At 48.3% G+C, this 19,976-nt stretch overlaps 1 protein-coding gene across 1 annotated transcript in view; it reads right to left on the bottom strand.

Annotated features, from left to right (window-relative positions):
* ICE1 (interactor of little elongation complex ELL subunit 1) overlaps positions 1-19,976 on the bottom strand; it is a 740,954-nt gene that overhangs the window by 493,183 nt on the left and 227,795 nt on the right. The window contains exon 12 of the mRNA XM_069613713.1: positions 18,884-19,260. Within this exon, the coding sequence (XP_069469814.1) occupies positions 18,884-19,260 (377 nt within the window). The remainder of the gene's footprint in view (positions 1-18,883; positions 19,261-19,976) is intronic.

Below are 19,976 nucleotides of genomic sequence, written 5' to 3'. Positions count from 1 at the left end.
AGCAGCAGTCCTCTACCAGCTCTTCTTCGGTTCCAGTGGTCGACTCTGCCTTCCAAGCCAAGAGACTCCTTTTATTCAGTTCTCTCCCATTCATTCTAGCCTAGCTGTCACTCACTCAGCAGGGTGGCTGTCCTTGCTGACAGTCAGCCAGCCAATCACCACAGAGTGCATTTGAGTCTCCTAGGAGACTAAGCACAGGGAGTTTCGGGCACCTCCCTCACTTCCTGCCCACCCCAGACACTCAGGCGCCAGAGGCAGTTTTCACTCCTGAAGCCCGCCAAAGGCGAATGAACAAGGAGACCAAACCTGGTTTGGCGCGCAGAGAGAAACTAAGGACCTTTCCACAAATAAATGGCAAAAAAGGACCTGTTTAAACAAAGGGCGCTCTGATGCCATCTTGAAAAACATGGCTCCCGCGATTTAACGTTACCGGAGCTACGAATAGTTTGAGGTCGGGAAAAATCATAGTTCGTTGTAAAACCACTGCCACCAGCCCTTCTGAGAGGAAAGGGCAGCATTTGACTGCTACATGAGTATCTAGAAACAAGGGATACTAAGTAACCCCTCCAGCACTCTATTGTAAGATAGGGTGGGCTGGGTCTAGGAATTTAAAAGACTAGTAAAGTCAATTTCACAGTAGTTTATAGCAAAGAAGCTATTTAAACCTGGGGAAAGTCTGAAAAGGCTTCCCTGTGCGCCACTGCACTGAGGGTGCTGTGCGACACAAATGAAAAGATGCCTATGGAGTTGGTTAGACTCCATAACCAAAGAAAACACAAGAGTAAAACACATATCAAAACACACGAGAGAGTGGGAAAAAAGGTTCACACTCACCAGGTAAACAAATCAAGTCCTCAAAATCCAGCAAAGTTGCTGGGGGTCTCCAAGGTGAAGGGAATTAGTACACTTATGAGAATTATTCCTAACAGGGGGACTGAAGAGTGTCCCGGGAATGCCCCTTCTCATCCCAATGAACAGGACAGCCTGAAGAGTCAAGAACGCACGCCCAAAGTCACTCGCTATTCGGACATCCCCGAAGTGCACAACTAACTGGCACGTATGCAGAGAGGTATTCTCTCAGACAGCCATTCCAACCTTATACAGTGAAAGTCCTTATGTATACAGGTTACTCAACGGTGATCATGGATCCAAACACCATAATGGACTGCATCGACTAAATGGCGAGAAACCACTGTGCGGACGTCATTGGTGACACTATGTTGTAGCTGCTTTAGTCATTAAGTACACTCGCAACCATGCACAGCTTACACAAACGCTCACTGATCTATATGAAGAACATGTTTACACAGTTCTGTAGATAGAGAACAGATACATATTGTCAAAGCTTATTATTTCCTCATTTGCCAAGTTCAGAAATGCTAAACGCAAGGCAACAATGGGGTCCAGAGCAAGCTTACAGATGCTAATGGCAATTAACCTTATGCAACTACAGAAGTATACAAGGAGCCTGATAAGACCATGTACGACTAACCTATAGGAAGCATAGCACAATCTAACTGTAGACTCATTATGAGTCTAATGAAAATCCCAGAAGGCCTCAAGCTACATGACACAAGATGAAGGAGGCAGACTCAGGCTGCACAAAGCGGGAAGGCTGAGCTCACAGCCAAGGTCAAAGATAAACAAGGGCATTCCAAACTTCAAACAACAAGAGTTCAGCTGCAGAAAAACAGAAAAAATCCTTGTGATTGCAGACCCGAAGAGCTCGATTGTGTGGTCCACAGCCACGTGATGCGGCCGAACTAGACAATGGGTATTCACCCGCAGTGGGAAGACAAACAGTTGGGACACAGGCAATTCACATCACCTTGAAGAGGTGCACAGAGGGCTGAGAATCAAACTGGGTCCAAGGCCTCGGGAGACCAGATCTAGCCAATCAGGGCACAGAAATTGAGGGGTGGACCGCAGAGGGCAAGGGCCAATGGTAAGTCTGCAATCCTGCAACAATGTAATAGATCGTTTCTTGGGGACAGGGCAGGTCAGCCACCTGAAACGGAAGGTCCAGTAGAATTAGACATATACTGACCCTCTATAGGTTTTACCACTCCGAGCACCCAATAGAAGTGAAAGGTTTTTGGGGGAGGGTCCAGGTGATGACACAATCTGTTATCAAAACTGGGAGACACGTCTTGGGGAATTGGAACTTCTGCAGAATTGCAATTGTCCTGTATGATCCTGGTCGGTTTTTGCAACAAACAATTCTAACTTGCCCTTGGTCGAGTCCTCAGTTTATTTTGGGGAAAGGGCTGTTGGGCCCTTGGGATCTGGACGGGTAAGTTTGTAGCAATCCCCAGACCTCTGGCATAAAAAAGCCCAATGGTAAAGGAAAGAGGCAGAGACAATTAACCCAAATGTGAACGCTGAATTGCCAGTGAATCCTGCTACCCACATTGTTAACCCCCACACGCCACCATGCTGAGTCGGACCCAGTGTTGGATTTGGTCAGTACGTCTCATTGAACCCTGGAATGGTGATGTGGGAGCGTAATGAGGGAGTTGAAAAACTGGTTCAGAGCACGCTTAACTTTAAATTTACGCAGACAACAGTGTCAGCTACCCCCTGTTCACATTTACAGGCAAGTGTGTTGGTTGAGGTTTTAGTTCATGAAGCTGCGGAAAGAACTTTATAACACGCAGTAGAGTTGCTTGGCACAGATGAACAAGTTACTTACCCATGTTAACGCTCTTTCGACTGGATGTTCCTCCCACGTATTCCTCATTTTATGATATTTCCATATCCAGCTTTAGATGCTTCTGAAATGTATTCTAGCAAAGGGCGCTGCACGACTATGCCTGTCGACTCGATGTCCCTCGGAGGCCCTCGTCTCGATGTCGACATAATTGATGGTATAAAGCGCGTGCAGCGACCATTGGCTTCAGTTCCGTTTTATCTTACACCCAACAGTTACTCTTCCTGAAAGAGTGAAGACTGCAATCATATGGAAAATTGTTCTTTGAATGGATTGTGTCCTCTCACTACTTCCTCATCTTATGATAAAGTCCCAAAGCAGTGTATTTATTTCTGGAGGAGGGAATCAGAATTTTCAGACTCCTGATAATTTAGGAGTTCCTTTATAGGTCTGAGTGCACAGAATGTTGCACTGCCTTTCCAAATAAACCTTCACGGCTTAAGGAAGAGTCCAGATTATAGTGTTTCATAAAGGTGTGTACGGATGACCATGTGGCTGCCGCACAAATCTTTAATTGGGACACCCCTCTGTAATGCAGAGGAGGGAGCCATGTCTCTGGTCGATTGAACTTCAAAACCCTCCAGAGGGTCCTTTTCCCGCTAGTCTGTAGCATTCAGATATTCCTAAAATGATCCATCTTGTTAAAGTCTGTTTGGAAATTGCCATACCAAACTTGTGGCCCGTATAGCCTACAAAGAGTTGGTCCTTTAGAGCTTGGTTGGTCATTGCTTGACAGGAACCGTACTGGTCAACCCGATGGTCCGGACCCAAGCACCAGAGGCAAACTCGATGGGGGTCGGAGATCGACATCTTCCCGCATTTCTGCGCACCTGATGGCCCCGGTCCGGTGAGATCTTCCGGAGCCGCGGGGTCCTCAGTCGGCAGAAGGGGCATCATCGTCCAAATCTCCGAACACAAGGTGTGGAGTGCCTGGAGGATGTCCACTGAAATGTCAGCTGGTGGTTGCGGTGGTTGCTGAGGTGGTGGAAGTGGGAGCGACGGAGGCAGTGTTGTAGGGTTCTCCAACTCCTCCACGGCCTGCTCCTCCTGGTAGGTCCTGTCGCCACTCTCAACGTCTCCGTCGGGTCCCTCCCATAGGCCTTGGCCTCCAATTTCTTCTCCAAAATGGTTTGGAGAGCAGAGCGCTCCTCCTCAGAGGAGATGTCCGTGCCCTGCATGGCAACCATGCCCCCCCTCTTCTTCTCGACCAGGGGAGACCGGTTCGGGGAAATGGTGGGCATAGCATCCTCCGGTGTGTATTCTCAATCGGCTGAAACAACAATTCCCTCCCGGCAGGCAGGGAAACTCTCCCCTTAGGGATCGTACCCTGCAAACCTGCGACCTTCGCTAAGGATGCCACCACACCTTCAATGGAAAGGTGAATCTGGGCCTGCACGACCTTGGTCGAGCTAGGGGCCTTCACCTTGGGGGGAGGGTCAGCGTTCCGCTCCCCCTTGGCCTTCTCCAACTGGTCTGTCCGGGGCATCTCCAGAAGCTTACCTAGGTGGTCCGACTTCCTCTTTGCCGAACCGGAGCACTGGCTCATGGTCGAAGGTGCCGGGGACGCTGTGATCGCTCTGGCTGCCGGAGAGCCCGTCACAACAGCGCTCCCGGTGCCCGCAGACTCGCGGTGCTTGGCCTTATGTATGGCCCCTGTCACAGGGGCGCCCTCAAAGGTCTTAGAAGACCGCACAGATTTCTTCTTGTGGCTGGGGGAGGCATGCTGCCGGGACACACCTGTAGCAGGGGCCTTGGCCTGGAGCCACTCAGTGAGGCGGCGGTCCCTCGTGGTGCAGGGAACCATCTCCTGGCAAAACGCACAGCCACACTCCACGTGCGTTTGGTCTGAATGCAGGCAGTAGAGGCTGACAGAGTGCCCATCGTCCAAGTAGATGTTCCGTAGGACGCATCCTGGCCAAATCCTGAACAAAGGCGTTGAGTCTTCCTTCTCCTCTGCCATCTCCACGCAGCGTAGGCCTTGAAGCTTCTGGAATCCTCCAAGAAGAAACTCGATGAAAAATCGCCCTTGAGGGGCACTGAAGAATCCGAAAAAACGGGTCCCCGTTAAACAGAAGATAGATTGATGGAGCTTGAGGCTCGATTGACTGGAAAAAGAGTAGAACTCTTAGAAAAATAAATAAATAAAGAAAATCACGTAGTAAAAGCTCGATAGCTATAGCACGAGGAGTTGCAACACTTGAACGTGCAGTAAAAATCTAAAGATGGCTGCCAGAGGAGGGGCTTAGTTAGAGGGCAGTCATTGGCTGGGGGTAGTATGACCCAGAGACCAATTGGTCATTAGGAGAAAGACAGTTCAGAAGTGAAACTGATGTTTTCTTTACCAAGGATTCCCAGACTGACGACGGGGAATATTCATGAGCATGTGAATCCATGCCAGACCCCATGCTGGAGAAGTGTGTTTACATAGAGATGGCTTCGCCCATCATGCAGCGATATCTGGCACATTAATGTAGACCTAAAATATACACTGCCTGCATGTATGTATTGAAAGACGTACATAGATTGCCTCCGTTGTTAAAAATACTACATGCTAATCCACCACAACCAACTTAAAATTACAGTTGGAGTAGGTATACTATGGGTGTTAAATGTCACTTTATTCCAAGGTGTTGATAGATTACACCAGCAAGTAGGCTTACTGCGGGCTACTAAATCCCCAACCTGCTTAAAAATATAACTCGAGTTAGTATAAAGGTACATGCCACGTACCAAAAAAACCTCAAGGGCCATCATCAATACCCTCTCTGATGTCAACGATTCGATCAGGTATATGTAAATACAATGATGGAGAAAGAGTACTCTTTTTCAGAAGGTGGATAGTGTCAAGTGTTGGTGGAGAGAGACTTACTAAGTGGATTAGGCGCGAGGTCTGTCAGGTTCCAACATGACGCTCACTGCTCACCATGGCTATCATGCAGCTAATGATATCCAAGGTTATAATGGATATTTCAATAGATGGAGGGAAGATAGTTTAAATTTAAGTGATAAATACACTCCAATCTATGCCCTCATTAAGTCCAGATGGATAGCTTTTTGTTAGGAAGATCATTTTCTGTCCTTGTACGCTCAATGCGTGCTTAACATTTGTCGAGTTATTAGAGAAACCAATTTTCATTATGACAGTCCATCTAAGGTCTTTGGGTTTGTGGCCCAAGCTATTAAAATGGCCTACCAGTCGTGCATTGCGTGCATTATTCCTTATACAACACTTTTGTTCGCCAATTCTGATCAGTTTTGCCAATGTATAGCCATTTGCAGGGGCACCATATAGCGTAAATCACTGTGGTTGAGTTGGAGTTGGTTACGACTCTGTCGCCACATCTTGCTAAATCCCAAGTCAATTTCTTTTGTTCTTATATTTTGTGGTCAACAACTGCATTGTCCACAAGGACTATGTCCTGTTGGTTTGGTCATATCCCATTTTCCTGGAAGGGTAGTTTGAGAATCAGGTTGCATAAAAACATCATTCCTTGTGGTTAATTCTGTGAGATTTTTGCTTCTCCTGAACGCACACCTGGGTTGTGTCAGTACACAGTCTCCACCCTCTAAAATGTGCCAATTATTTTTAATGATCTTGGTGATCTCATTAGTTGGGGAGCTAAGTGAACTCAAGAAGACTATGCCATTGTCTTTTTCCTTTCTCTGTCTATACTCTAGCAATGCCTCCGTTATTAGAAGCTCTCTTATAGGCTTTTCTTACTATTTTCTTGGGGTACCTCCGTCGAAGAGATTTCCTTTACATTTTTCAGATTCTTATACAAAGTCCATCTTTGTGGTACTGTTTCAACCTCAGGAACTGTCCAAAAGGAAAGTTCTGTCTAGTGTGTTTAGGGTGAAAACTAGAATATAACAATAGTGAATTTTTGTCAGTAGCCTTATGGTGTGGTTTAACAGAGTACAGACTCATCTTTATTGACATTAAATCCAAAAAGTTAATAATTTCTTTGCTCCTGGTATTTGTAAACTTCAAAAATTGATTCTGTACGTTCAGCCATAGAATGAATAACTCAAATGTTGCAATATCACCAGACCACAGCATGATGATATCACAGATAAATCTTTTCCATAGCTTGATGTGTTGTCTGTATGGATTTGTGTTTAATATAACCTGTGTTTCAATAGTTCCTACATACAGATTAGCCAATGTAGGTGCCACTGCAGAGCACATGGCGGTACAATATATTTGCTTGAAGAGTTGGTTATTAAACACAAAATAATTCTCACACAAGGACATTTCAGTGCACTACAATATAAACAAGTTCAGTGTTTTCCCCGCTTTTCTTGATTCGAACAACTTGTCTTCAACCATATTTAATGTTGCCATTTGTGGGATTTTCGTGTACAAAGACACTATGTCTAGACTGTCTAGGAGGTCGTCTGTATCTATATGGAAACCCTCAATAAGTCTAATGACTTCTGTAGTATCTTGAATGTAAGACCATTTGTTTAACATAGTGGCTCAAAAAATGATGTGCAAATTTAGATGGTTCCAGTAGGGAGCCTGAGCCCGACACTATAGGTCTGCCAGGAGGATTCACCATTGCAGTGACCTTTGGGCAAGACATAACATTTGGGAGTGCTAGGAAAAGGTGGCATGAGATAGTCTGCTTCCTGTTTTCGGAATCCAATGTCTTTCGAGAGCCTTGGTGACCTTGCAATTAAATGAAGAGTTGTAATTTTTTGGTGGGATCAACCTTGAGAGGTTCACAGAATGAATTGTCGCTCAATTGACGATTGCACTAGCGATGTAATCCGGTCAGTCAAGAATAACAATAGCTCCTCCTCTATCGGCTTTTCTGAGGACTATCTTACGATTGTTCTTAAGGGCATGGACAGCTTCCCGCTCACATCGAGGTATTCTGCAATACTTGCAATCCGCGGATCTGTCTTCAGACCTTTATATGCATGTTCCGCCCTCCACGTACGCTTTTAGTTTCAACTTTCAATAAACTTGGGTGATGCACTTTACAATTATGAGATAGAGATATGTCAAACATGGGACAGATCGAGCTGGTGCACCTTAGCGTGATCGCTCTACAAGTCGGACTTGAGCCTAACGTTACACCTCCCACTATGGAGGGTGACAATTATCCAACCCACTTGATACCAGCCCTATAGTACAACAGATCTGAAATACACTTGCAGGACACTGTATGTTTGCATGACGTCTACTTGCATCAACCTTGAATATGCAGGCTACATTGCCATTGATTGCTCAAATTCCTAGAAGACACAAAAATGCACCTGAAGTGACACGTGCACACAGATTAGCAATGTTATGACGAGGTGCTTTTTCTAGCTCAATTATTTGAAGAGTGTTGACAAGACTTTTATATGTATGTCATCAGGGATAGGTCGACTGATACACTGAGAATCACTGCAGTCACCATGGATGCACTACTGATACTGAGATACGGTAAGCATCCTTTGTACCCTAGATATAATAATAAATATGGCTTAAAAGTAGGGCTGTGCCGAAGAGCATATTTAGCATTCGGCCGAATAGTTTGTGAACTATTCGGCCGAAGCCGAAATTAATAAATCATGTTCCAAACTTGAAAAAATACACTTCTAAAAGAAGGAACAAGTTAGTTACCTGTAACTGTTGTTCTCCAGTATGGGTCTAGCATGGATTCACATGCTCATGAGTATTCCCAGTCGTCAGGCTGGGAATCCTCGGTAAAGAAAATAAAAATCAGACAGTTTTGTTTCTGAACTGTCTTTCTCCTAACAACCAATCACTGGTCTCTGGGTCATACTGCCCCCAGCCAATGACTGCCTCCTACCTAAGTCCCTCCTCTGGCAGCCATCTTCAGATTTGGTAGCACGTAAAGTGGCAGTAAGACCAAGAGAAGAGCCGCAGAGGGGTAGGCGGGAGGGTTCACACGTGAATCCATGCCAGAACCATGCCGGAGAACAGTTACAGGTAAGTAACGTGTTCCTTCTCCAGCATGTGGTCGGCATGGATTCACATGCTCATGAATAAAGAATACATAGCAGTACACACATGCACAACCACGGGAGGTGGCAAGGCTCAACATTAAGCATCTCTTACCTCCTCACCAGGCTCACCTTCAAGCGAACAATTTGCGCAGCACTGCTTGGCCGACTGCACTCCTCCCTGGAATCCCGGTCGACGCAGTAGAATTTCGTCAAGGTGTGTGTCGACCTCCACGTAGCAGCCCTGCAGATGTCCAGCAGGGGCACACCAGACAGGAACGGCGTAGTTGCAGCGATCGCTCTGGTCGAATGGGCTCTCGGACACCCAGGCAACGGTCGGTTTTCCAACCAATGCCAATGTATGATGCAGCCGGAGAGCCACCTGGAAATGGAAGCCTTGGAGAGGGCCTTCCCTTGGTTCACAGGGCCAAAGTTCACAAACAGCTGTGTTGTCTTCCGAAAACACTTTGTACAGACCACGTAGAACTTCAGCGCTCTAGCCACATCCAGTGAGTGCAACATCCTCTCAGCCGGCGATGAAGGCGATGGGAAGAAAACATGTTTGTTGAGATGGAAGTCCGATGGCACCTTCGGTATTAACAAGGGGTGCGTCCGTAGCACCACTCTCGTCTCGTGGAGTGTCAAGTAAGGCGGTTTACAAGAGAGGGCCTGGATTTCTCCCACTGGTCGTGCGGAGGTGATGGCCACAAGAAACGCTGTCTTGCACGATAAAAACTTCAGCAGTGCATAGGCTTGAACAGAGGACCCATGAGCCTAGTCGGCACCACATTGAGCTCCTACGCCAGGGCCGGAGAACGATCTAGTCCTTTAATGAATTCCTTGACCAGGCGGTGTGACCACAACGATGACCGCCCCGGAGTTCTGGTGTAGTGGGAGATAGCCGCCAGATGAACCTTGATGGAAGCATGGGCCAATCCTGCCTTGGCCAGCAACAGTAAATACAGCAGCACCTCCGGGCCGTAATCCATAGAGGATCGAGCTTCTGTGCACGGCACCAGATGGCGAACCTCTTCCACTTATGGCCGTAGCATTTCAGAGTAGTCTAAGCCCTGGCTTTGGCCAGCACCCCCTTGCAGTCTGCCGGGAGATCGTATCCACCAAAATCTAGCACTGCAGGAGCCAGGCCTGCAAGTTCAGCGACCTTGAGTCGTGGTGCAGAATGGCGCCTCCTTCCCTGGCGAGAAGATCTGACTGGAGGGGACGCTGACATGTCCAGAAGGTCCGGGTACCATATCTGCCTCGGCCACGCCGGTGCGACAAGGGTCATCCTGCACCGGGACCATCTGAGTTGACTGATGAGTCGCAGAAGCAACAGAGGAAACACAGAGGAACAGGCCGTCCCAGGGGAAGGATGATGCATCCCATGCTCCCCGGCTGGGGAAACCTGCTGGCAAACCTCCGGCACTTGGTGTTCGTCACTGTCGTAAAAAGGTCGATCTGGGGATTGCCCCATCGTTGAAACAGTAGATCCACTTGATCCTGCCGCAGCTCCCACTCGTGGCAAGAGCGCAGCTCCCTGCCGAGTGAGTCAGCAACAGTGTTCTTCACTCCTGCCAGATGAAAGGGTACGAGGAACATCCCCTGGGCGACGGCCCAGTGCCACAGATCCTGCGCTTCCTTGGAGAGGGCTGGGAATATGGTGCCCCGCTGCTTCCCAATGTAGAACATCGTGGTGGTGGTGTTGTCGGTGAAGACCCGCACCACCTTGTCCTTGAGGGACGGGAGGAAAGATCCGAGTCCAAAACACAGCCCTGAGTTCCAGAACGTTGATGTGCAACAACTTCGATGGTAGCCAAAGGCCTCTTCCGTGGGGATCTCCGGTGTGCGTACCCCATCCCTCCAGGGAGGCGTCCGTCGTCACAGTCTGATGGGCTGGGGTCTGAAAGTCTGTGCCTGCCGCTAGATGCGCGTGGACGTCCCATCACCGAATCGCTCGACGGAATGTCTCGTTGAGGGCGATCTGGTCATCGAAGCTTCCCGATACTTATATCCAACAGGCGTCGAGAAACTCCTGCAGTGGCTGCATCCGCAGCCTGCACAGCCGAACTAGGTAGATGCATGATAACATGCCGAGCAGGGACTTGATGGACCGCACCCTGGCATCTTCCATGGTCAACAGCCGTTGTACCTTGCCCTGGATGGCTTTTATCCTGTCCTCCGACAGCGAGGCCAGGCACGCCACCATGTTTAGCCTGGACCCCAGGAACTGAGCGTCCTGCGATGGCACCAAGCAGGACTTCATAGTTTATCGAGAACCCCAGTTCCGTGAGCAGGCGGACAGTCCTCGCTGTGTGTTCGACAGCGAGTTCCCTTGACTTTGCTCAGATGAGCCAATTGTTGAGATAGGAGTAGACGTGGACCCCCTGCAGGTGCAGCTGTGCCGCCACCAGTGCCAGGCACTTGGTGAAGACACTTGGAGCAGACTTCAAACCGAAGGGAAGGGCCTTGAATTGAAAGTGCTGTCCTTGGTCCACGAAGCGCAGAAACTTGCGATGCCCCTTGCGGATGGGGATGTGGAAATAAGCATCCTCCAAGTCCAGCGATGACAGGAAATCTCCTTCCTCCAGCTGTCCCAGCACATGCTGAAGGGTGACCATCCGGAACTTCTGGGACTTGATGTATTTGTTGAAGCGACAGAGATCCAGAATGGGTCGCCAACCGCCGGCCTTTTTTCGGACGAGGAAGTACCGCGAGTATACTCCGGAGCCCCGGAGCCTCTTCCGGATGAGTTCTATCGCACCCTTTTTCAGCATCGCTTGTACCTCTAGAAGCAGTTGCAGAACGTGGTTTTTGTTTCCTGGTCACTGGTGGAAAAAAGGGACACTTCCTTTGGAACTCCAGGGTGTGTCCGTGGTTCAGAGCATCCAGTACCCAACTGTTGGTGGAGATGGACTTCCAAACGCCGACGAACTTCGCCAGCCGGCCTCCCACCGGGGTGAACGTGTGTGGGCCCGACATCACAGCGGGTTCAGTCCTGTTTCACCGAGACCGTACCACCTTGGGTCCCTTGGCGACAACCATTTCCTCTGGCCTTGCTGCGGCCCCTATAGGCTTCCCGGGACAAGGAATGGGCAGCTTGATGGTACAAAGAAAAGTTGTCACTGAATCCTTTGGTGGCACCCGGGGACCTGCCTTCGGAAGCCCAAAAGGACGGCCGTCGCTGTTGGAGTGTGCCCCAGGCATGGGCCGTCTCGGTATCTGCCTCGATGGCCTGCAGCGATTCTTCCACCGTCTTGCCGAACAAGTTGTCCCCGAAGGGCATGTCCAATACCTTCGTCTAGACGTCCTCACGGAAGATGGTGGCCTAGAGCCAACGCTGAAGGCAAATGCCGTTGCCCATCTGGCAGAACACGGTGTCAGCGATGTCCAGGGCCACCGTCATGGCATGATCCGATGCCACCTCGCCTTCTTGTAGGATTTCAAGGGCCTCTGCACTCTTGTCTGGGAGGAAGTCCAGGAGAGGGGCGATTTTAAACCAAAGCTCTCTGTCGTAGCGGGCCACAATGGTGAGAGCGTGGGCCGCCTTAATGGTCGTTGCCGCCGACGAGATGACCCGTCGTCCCATGGCGTCTAGCTTCTTTCCCTCGCTGTCCGGTGGGGAAGTGGCAGTCGATGCCGCCGACCCTGCCGATTTCTTCCTGGCCGCCGCCGAGACCACCGAGTCCAGGGACGGCTGCGATCTGAGACACTTCGGTGCAGAGTCTGGAACCCGGTATTTCTTCTCGTACCAGTCGCTCTTCACCGGGGCCGAGGACGGGGTTTTCAGGAGAGACAGCGCTTCATCCCATATGTCGTCCAACAGCGGGACCGAGAGCACTGTCTTTCTCTTGGCCTCTCGTCGTTCATAAAGGAATCCCTCCTTTTCCTCGGGGTTGAGCTGAAAAAGCTCAGTGGCCCTAGAGATCATGGCGTGGAAGGAGCCGATCTCGTTGGGGGGGGTGGGGGGGTGGGGGAAGAGAAGCCCTGGGTACCGGAAGATCTGTTCCATCGTCGTACCCGTCGTCGCCTTATCCGGCTCAGTCTCGTCCCTCGGCGGAGGGGATCGGAGAGAGGGATGGTACAGTGGAGGAGGTTGGAGGTGTCTCCTCTTAGCTGGTGGATCCTCTGAAGGTACAGGCGCCGGATCGTCCGTCGGAGGCGTGGGCAACCTTGTCCATATCTCAGTGCACAGGGTGTGCAGAGCTTGTAGGATGTCCGCCGACATGTCCATCGGTGGTGGAGGCGGTTTCGATGGGAGCGTTGGAAGTGGCATGTTGTCCAGTTCTTCACCGCCCTGCCGTTCCTCGTCAGTTCCCTCGTCGCTCTGCAAATCTGCCTCGTCGGGGTCCTTTCCGTAGGACCTTGTCTCGACGCCCTTCTTCTCAGGCACTGTTTTCAAGCTTGTAAGCTCCTCCTCGGTAGAGATTTCCGAGTCCAGCTGGACTACTGCACCCTCCCTCTTCTCGGCCAGGGGCGACGGTCTCGGGGAGATGATCAGCATCGTCTTCATAAGAGTCTTCTCAATGGGCAGAAAGGACGATTCCCTCTGGGCGGGCAGGGAAACTCTCACCTTGGTGGATGTCTCCTGGGAACCCGCATCCACAGCCTTCGCTAGGGACGGCATCACTCCCTCAATAGACGTCTTCGCCTGGTGAACCTGGGCCTTCGCGACCTTGGGCGCGTCGGACACCTTCACCGTGGGGGAGGGTCAGCGCCTCGCTCCCCCTTGCCTCTCTCCATCAGTGTCGATTGGGACTTCTCCAGAAGCTTACCCGGGTGCTCAGACTTCCTTTTCTTCGCTGAGCCGGAGCATTGGCTCGTGGTTGACTGCGTTGGCGATGCTGTGCCCGGCCTGGCTGCTGCGGAGCCCGCACCAACGGCGCTCCCGGTGCCTGCAGTACTTTGCCTTCTATTGGGCCCCCATCGCCGGAGTGCCCTCAAACATCTTAGATGACCGCTCAGATTTCCTCTTGGAAGAAGTATGTTGCCGGGGCTCACCTGCCGCCGGGTTCTTATTCTCCAGCCACTCGGAGAGCCGCTTGCAACAGTCCTTCATGGTGCGGGAGGACATGTCCTTGCAGAACGCACAGTCCTCCTCCACGTGCGATTTGTCTGAGTGTAGGCAGTCAAGGCACAAGGAGTGCCCATCGTCCAGGAAAATGTTCCGTAGTCCTTATCCTGGGCAGATCCTGAACAGAGGCGTTGAGTCTGCCTTATCTCCGGCCATGTCCACGCGGGGTAGGCCTCAAGAATCTTCTTGAATCCTCCAAGAAGTGAAGTTCAACGAAAAATCGTCCTTGAGGGGTGTAGAAGCTTCCGAAAACGGGTCCCCGTTAATCGGATGATGAATCGGTGGAGCTTGAGGCTCAATTGACTGAAAAAAGTCTTTGGAAAAAACGCAATTGCAGTAAAAGCTCGAGAGCTAAAGCATGAGGACTCCCACCACTCGAACGTGTGGTCAAAATCTGAAGATGGCTGCCAGAGGAGGGGCTTAGGTAGAGGGCAGTCATTGGCTGGGGGCAGTACGACCCAGAGACCAGTGATTGGTTGTTAGGAGAAAGACAGTTCAGAAGCGAGACTGAAACTGATTTTCTCTTTACAAAGGATTCCCAGCCTGACGACGGGGAATATTCAGGAGCATGTGAATCCATTCCAGACCCCATGCTGGAGAAATAAAGCACCATTTTAAATGCATTCTATACTTTTATTTCTCTTCGTTGTAATCAATGCAGGATCTTTATTATTTAAAGTATAAAAGCCAGAAAAAAAGCAGGTTTAACCTTCATTGTCTAGGTGTAGTGTGTTATGCCTTTGCGTGTTCTGAGGAGGTGGGAGGCCATGCAAGCATCTATGTTTCATAGGGATGGGCAAGCAGAATTCCAGGTAGGGGATTTGTGTTAGGGTGGGAGGTGGAATGCCATGTATGGTATTTGTGTAAGGGGTTCGCAGGACCCAAGTAGGAAGTCTGTGCAGGTATTGGGGAGGCACTGTATGCCGGCAGAGTGTCAGCAATGGTGTCTTTGGTTCCCAAGACTTACATTATAATTTTGCCAGTTCAGCCCACGTTTACCACTTGGAGCCAAGACGGACTCCAAGGCTCGGACCAGACTTCCACCAACAGAGCATAGCTCTGATTGTCTCACACAGAGTAGTCACACCTATCTTCACCCGCTGTCGCACACTGGCCCACTTCAGAACTGGAGAGATTAACCAACACATTTCTCTGAGAGGGCTGTTAAGTAGGGGCATATTACTCTGCCTGACATTTCTTTTTGGAAAGGTCCTTCTAGAGTTTGTCTCTGCTGCGCCAAACTAGGTTTGGTCCCTTTGTTTCTGTGCCTTTGGCGAGCTTCCGAACTGAAGACCGCCTCTGGCGCCCGAGTGTCTGGGGTGGGCAGGAAGTGAGGGAGGTGCCCGAAACTCCCTGTGCTTAGTCTCCTAGTAGAGCCAAATGCAGTCTGGCGTGATTGGCTGGCTGACTGTCCGGTAACGACAGCCACCCTTCTGGGTGAGTGGCAGCTAGGCTGGAATGAATGGGAGAGAACTGAATAAAAGGAGAGTCTCTTGGCTTGGAAGGCAGAGCCGACCACTGGAACGAAAGAACCGAAGACGAGCTGTAAGAGGACGGCTGCCGAAACTTCTGGACCGTTGGTTTGCCCGGTGAAGCCCTGCTGCAGGTCCGAATCGGCAAGTTCACATCGACAGAAAAGCCCTTCAAGGACAACTTCTCCCTTTGAGTTAGTGGGACCAATCAACTCGTAAGCCACCTGGACACCATTCTCGGAGCTGGTTGCATTTTCCTGAGAGTGCTGCAGGAAACCGAATAACCAGGGCGAAGGACACCAGTTTGTGTGTTTGAAAACAGCTACCGGAATCGAAGATTTGCCAGCTTTGTGACCAGTCCCCGTGCAGTGCAGGAGTCCCCCGAGGTCCTCCCTCTTGTCCCCACAACTGAGGCTCAGGAACAGCGAGATCTGCAGGAACTGCCAGGAACAGAAGTCTTCAGCTGCATCTTTTTCTTCGATATAAGGTATTGTGCTCACTGAGAAAGTGCGGGAAACGTTGGCAACTTGCAGGCCTAGTCAGCTTGTGACCCGACATATGAACCTTTCTTCCATTAACTACTTCTGAGAACTGTGGCAAAGACTTCTCCTTTTAACTACCAGAACCGTTTTTACCTATTCAAGACACTAGTACATTGACTTTGGCCTATCTATTGTATTGAATCAACTCCTCTGGTGAACTCAAACTAATTGCACTGTTTAAGAATAACTGTAATATTTGTTTTATTAACTTATGTCTTTTTGCTCCTACTTCAAATGCTCTGAATACCATTTTGCTCCTCCTTCAAAGAAGTGTAAATGTTTCAGAACCGGTTAGTGTGAAGTATTGTAGTATATTTTTATGTGATATTGATTGCCTCCTTTTAGTGAATGTTTTCTAACGGGCTGCGTAATAAATTAAGAAGTGTTTTACCAATAAACCTTGAGTATAAGTGTCTATCTGAATACTTGTGATTGTAGACATCTGATTAACATTACAAGCTCACATTCACTCTTGAGATCAGCCTGGTTGCTCAGCTCGCTACCAAAAATTGTGTGTTACAGACTTACACCAAAGGTTGGTTTTGCTTACACCTGTAGTCCTAGTTGTGTCTAGTGGTCCCAAAGGGTACTGCATACAAACTTTGCCTAACACGAAGTATAAAAGGTGAGCACCTTTCATCTCTAAGAATATGAAACAAAACATGCCCTAAAGAGCAAATTACAATCCAAGTTATTTTACAGCGGTGTGATAGCCATTTGTCTGGTTTGGTGGCTAAGTGTCTGGTCTAATTCTATTCAGTTTTGCAAACAGAAGTCTGTATTTGCCTTTCCGAGCTCTTGTTGCATTGTATTCAAATGAGAATGACAAAGTATTCAGCAAGAGCCGAAGAGCAAGAAACTATTCGACCGGAGCTGAATAGCTTTTTTCCAGCCGGAATTCAGCCGAATACTTGCTCGAAGCCAAAGTTCGGTACACCCCTACTTACAAGAAAGGTCTCCAATGCTAATTAGGCCCCTTTGTGTTTGTTTTTAAGGTTTGGTCTAGACTCCCACATTTCAGTAAATGAAAAGAAAGAGGGAATACATCTGCATTTCGCCTTGGGAAACTACGAGACACCACGCTATAACTTTTGTTGTACACCTAGAACTACGAGCGTTGTGTTGTAACCACATGTTAGACCCATTCTGGGTTAACGAAATTGGCATTCTGCCCCTGAAGAAGTTCCTGAAGCAATTCATAATGTTCAGAGTAATGAAACATGTTGGGTTTTATTACAGTACTAGGCCAAGCGTTGTGATGGACATGGATCCCACACCATATGTAATGTAGACATTGTTGCCATTACATTAACTACAGAGTAACACATGAACTAAGAACTCTCGTTTAGCGTCACATTTGTGGTTTTGTACTAATTGTATGCTCTTGAATACCCCAAAAACTTTTTGTATATGCATATTTGCACTATGAAGAGTGCAGAAAGGTTCTGTACTGCATTTGCACTTGTAATCACCAATACGGTGATAGGCACGGGACACTTTAATAGGCACCTGTCACTTTTTGCAATGGATTTCATGTGAATGTTTTTAATCTGTATTTTTTATGTATTATAGATGTTACATTTTAGAGTCATGTTTACAACGTCTGGTTGAATACTCCATGCACTATGTTATTAAACATTTGGTGGAACCTTAGTCGTGGTATATTTCCCACAGTCTAGTTAATGCAAACGCCAAACCTAAAGAGTCTTGGAGCTCCTTTTGTAGTTTTTAATTATCTTGCAAAGCAAACCCAAGGATGCAGCCTTCATCATGCTATCCACATTTTATCCCGGGGGTGTGACGTAGTGTTTCCCCCATTGTCCAATTTCCGGCCCTTATGGGATTTCAGAGCCATATCTGCTCGTATAGCACAGGAATTGCCCAATACGGGGATACCAAGCCAATTCACCAGGGGGGTGTGCGCTGCCAGCAGGGCTCTTGTCATGGAGCTGGGAGCGCTGCTCTGACAGCCCTCCTGCCAACACATTACCCCCTCAGGGTCCTCTGCGCTGAAACCCCCTCATCACAGTAGCGGCATGCTGAGAGCCCTGTGGCCAGCGCTGCTACCCTCCTCCTAGTCAGACGTGGCCAGGGAACCCAAATGCCCCTCCAAGACCATGCTCTAAACATTAAATTGGGGGATGTCTGCACCCTTCCTATATACAGTCTTCATCAGGCCCCACCTGGAAGACATGGCCCAGCTTGTTTGTATACACCCGATCCTCTATCCATCGGTTCCATGTGATATCCCTGCAAAAATGCTCTTAACATATGGTACCTGTGGGGGGACACCCTCTAAACCCCGCTCCCATTTACTCCATAAATTATCCCCATAAATAATGTCACTTATGCCGTTTCCGGGCGACTATATGAATGGCGACATTTATGGGGATAATATTACCCGATACCCCTCCATCATATTGTGTATTTGGTTGCTGGGAACTAGCCAGTCACCAGCAATCACGCGGAGGCAGATGGCATTTTTGTTTTAACCCACCCCAAAGCTGGGAGGGTCATAATGGCTTTATAGACTACGCCTTCAGTCATAACTAAAGTTATGGGCCCATAGACCGCAGTAAATGCCCTTGTGGTGCTCTGGCCTTCAACTGGGTCTGCAGGGCCCATAACACGCGGTAAGGTCCTCTGGCTAGGTCTGTAAAGCTTAATTAAAACTTGTGCTATCAGACCGATGTTCCCCCCCCAGCCCCCCAGTGTCCCAGAAAACACTTAAACCTTTGTCATGCTATCCACATTTTATCCCAGGGGTGTTACGTGAGCAGGGAGATAGATTTTATTTACGAGGAAGAGAATTATGAGGAAGTAGAGCAACAGGAGAGTAACACCCTACAGAGAGGGAAAATCCATCATGGCAGAAGCAGGGTTTAACATGTTAATGTGAGGTATTCTTTTTGTATGACCTGTCACGGCCCACATCAGCAAGCTCAGGAATGTGTCGAATTGCCCTTCATGCCAGCTATAAGGCATCACGACTGTCAATGTTCTTGTTTTCCAAGATTGCCCCAAGACCGCCATACTGTAGCATTTAGAAGGCTTTAAAGGGATGGAGCTGCAACAGTATGTAGAGGTAGTAATGTGCAGAACAAACCAGAAAATCTTAAAAACATACCTGAGTACATGAAGGCGATAACTGTACTGGAGACAGAAGAGGGGGCAAGGGTCGAGCCCAGTTTAGAACATAATGCAACTTTTCTCCAGAATCTTCATTATCATCATCTGAAGACGGAAAGTCTTTCTGTACAAAAGTGTCTGTGGTACGATCCTCATAAAAAGCACTGTCACCATCCTGGGCTCCAACTTCAAAGCTTGTATTCCTCTTACCTCGAGAGATTTCTTTATATTTATCGTTTACTTCATTAATTGTCTGGGGATGAAGCAATTCGGAGGCTTCCAGTAGACTGCTATGACTTGGTGGTGAAACATGATCAGAAGACATCCTAGATTTTCTGCGTTTTTTTGCAACATTTTCTGTAAGTGTATTTGCAGCTGAAATTAATTTTTAATATTAGATTTAGGATTCCTTTCAAAATATTTCCACAAGATTTCTGATTTGCAAGTTAATTTTATAGTGTAACAATGCCAAACATTTTAATATTATTTCTGAGCAGTTACCTATGTATTAAACATGAAACTAAATCATTACAACCTGCAATACCTTATGTCATAATATGTATGTTCTCATGGGCTTTGCAACGGGAGCGCGCAGAAATAAGCTGGTCATGACTTCCCACATATCGCTGAATTTCAATAGTTTTGTAAGACTAAATCTGCTCAATTTAACTGCACCTTAACTAAGGTTTTTTTTCAGTGAATTTCAAGGGTTTTGTTATACATTACTGTTTTTTATGGATGTTAGGCAGAAACCTGTGCAGTTCCCTTGGGGATCACTGCAAAAAGTTTAAAACCACAGGTGTTAGCAGTAAACCCAATTGGTAGCAGTCTGCACCACCCAGATTTACCTGGTAGCTGTGGCTGAGCAGTCAGACGTCTCTCAAGAAGATTTAGGCAGTATATAGAGTAAACACATTAGGTACAAAAATACAGTAGCACAAGCAAACACTGACCAGAGCTTTGGTATAAAAGTATATAATTATTTATTTAAAAACACACTTGTAAAAACACACTGGCACTAATATATCAAGCAAGTTCAAACACAGTCACTAGAAGTATATACACCTCCCTGATTAATTATTCGACAAGTC

Source organism: Ambystoma mexicanum, chromosome 5p, assembly GCF_040938575.1.
Source record: "Ambystoma mexicanum isolate Mex_15411 chromosome 5p, UKY_AmexF1_1, whole genome shotgun sequence".
NCBI classification, from domain to species: domain Eukaryota; kingdom Metazoa; phylum Chordata; class Amphibia; order Caudata; family Ambystomatidae; genus Ambystoma; species Ambystoma mexicanum.
This window is presented reverse-complemented; position numbering and strand designations above follow the sequence as displayed.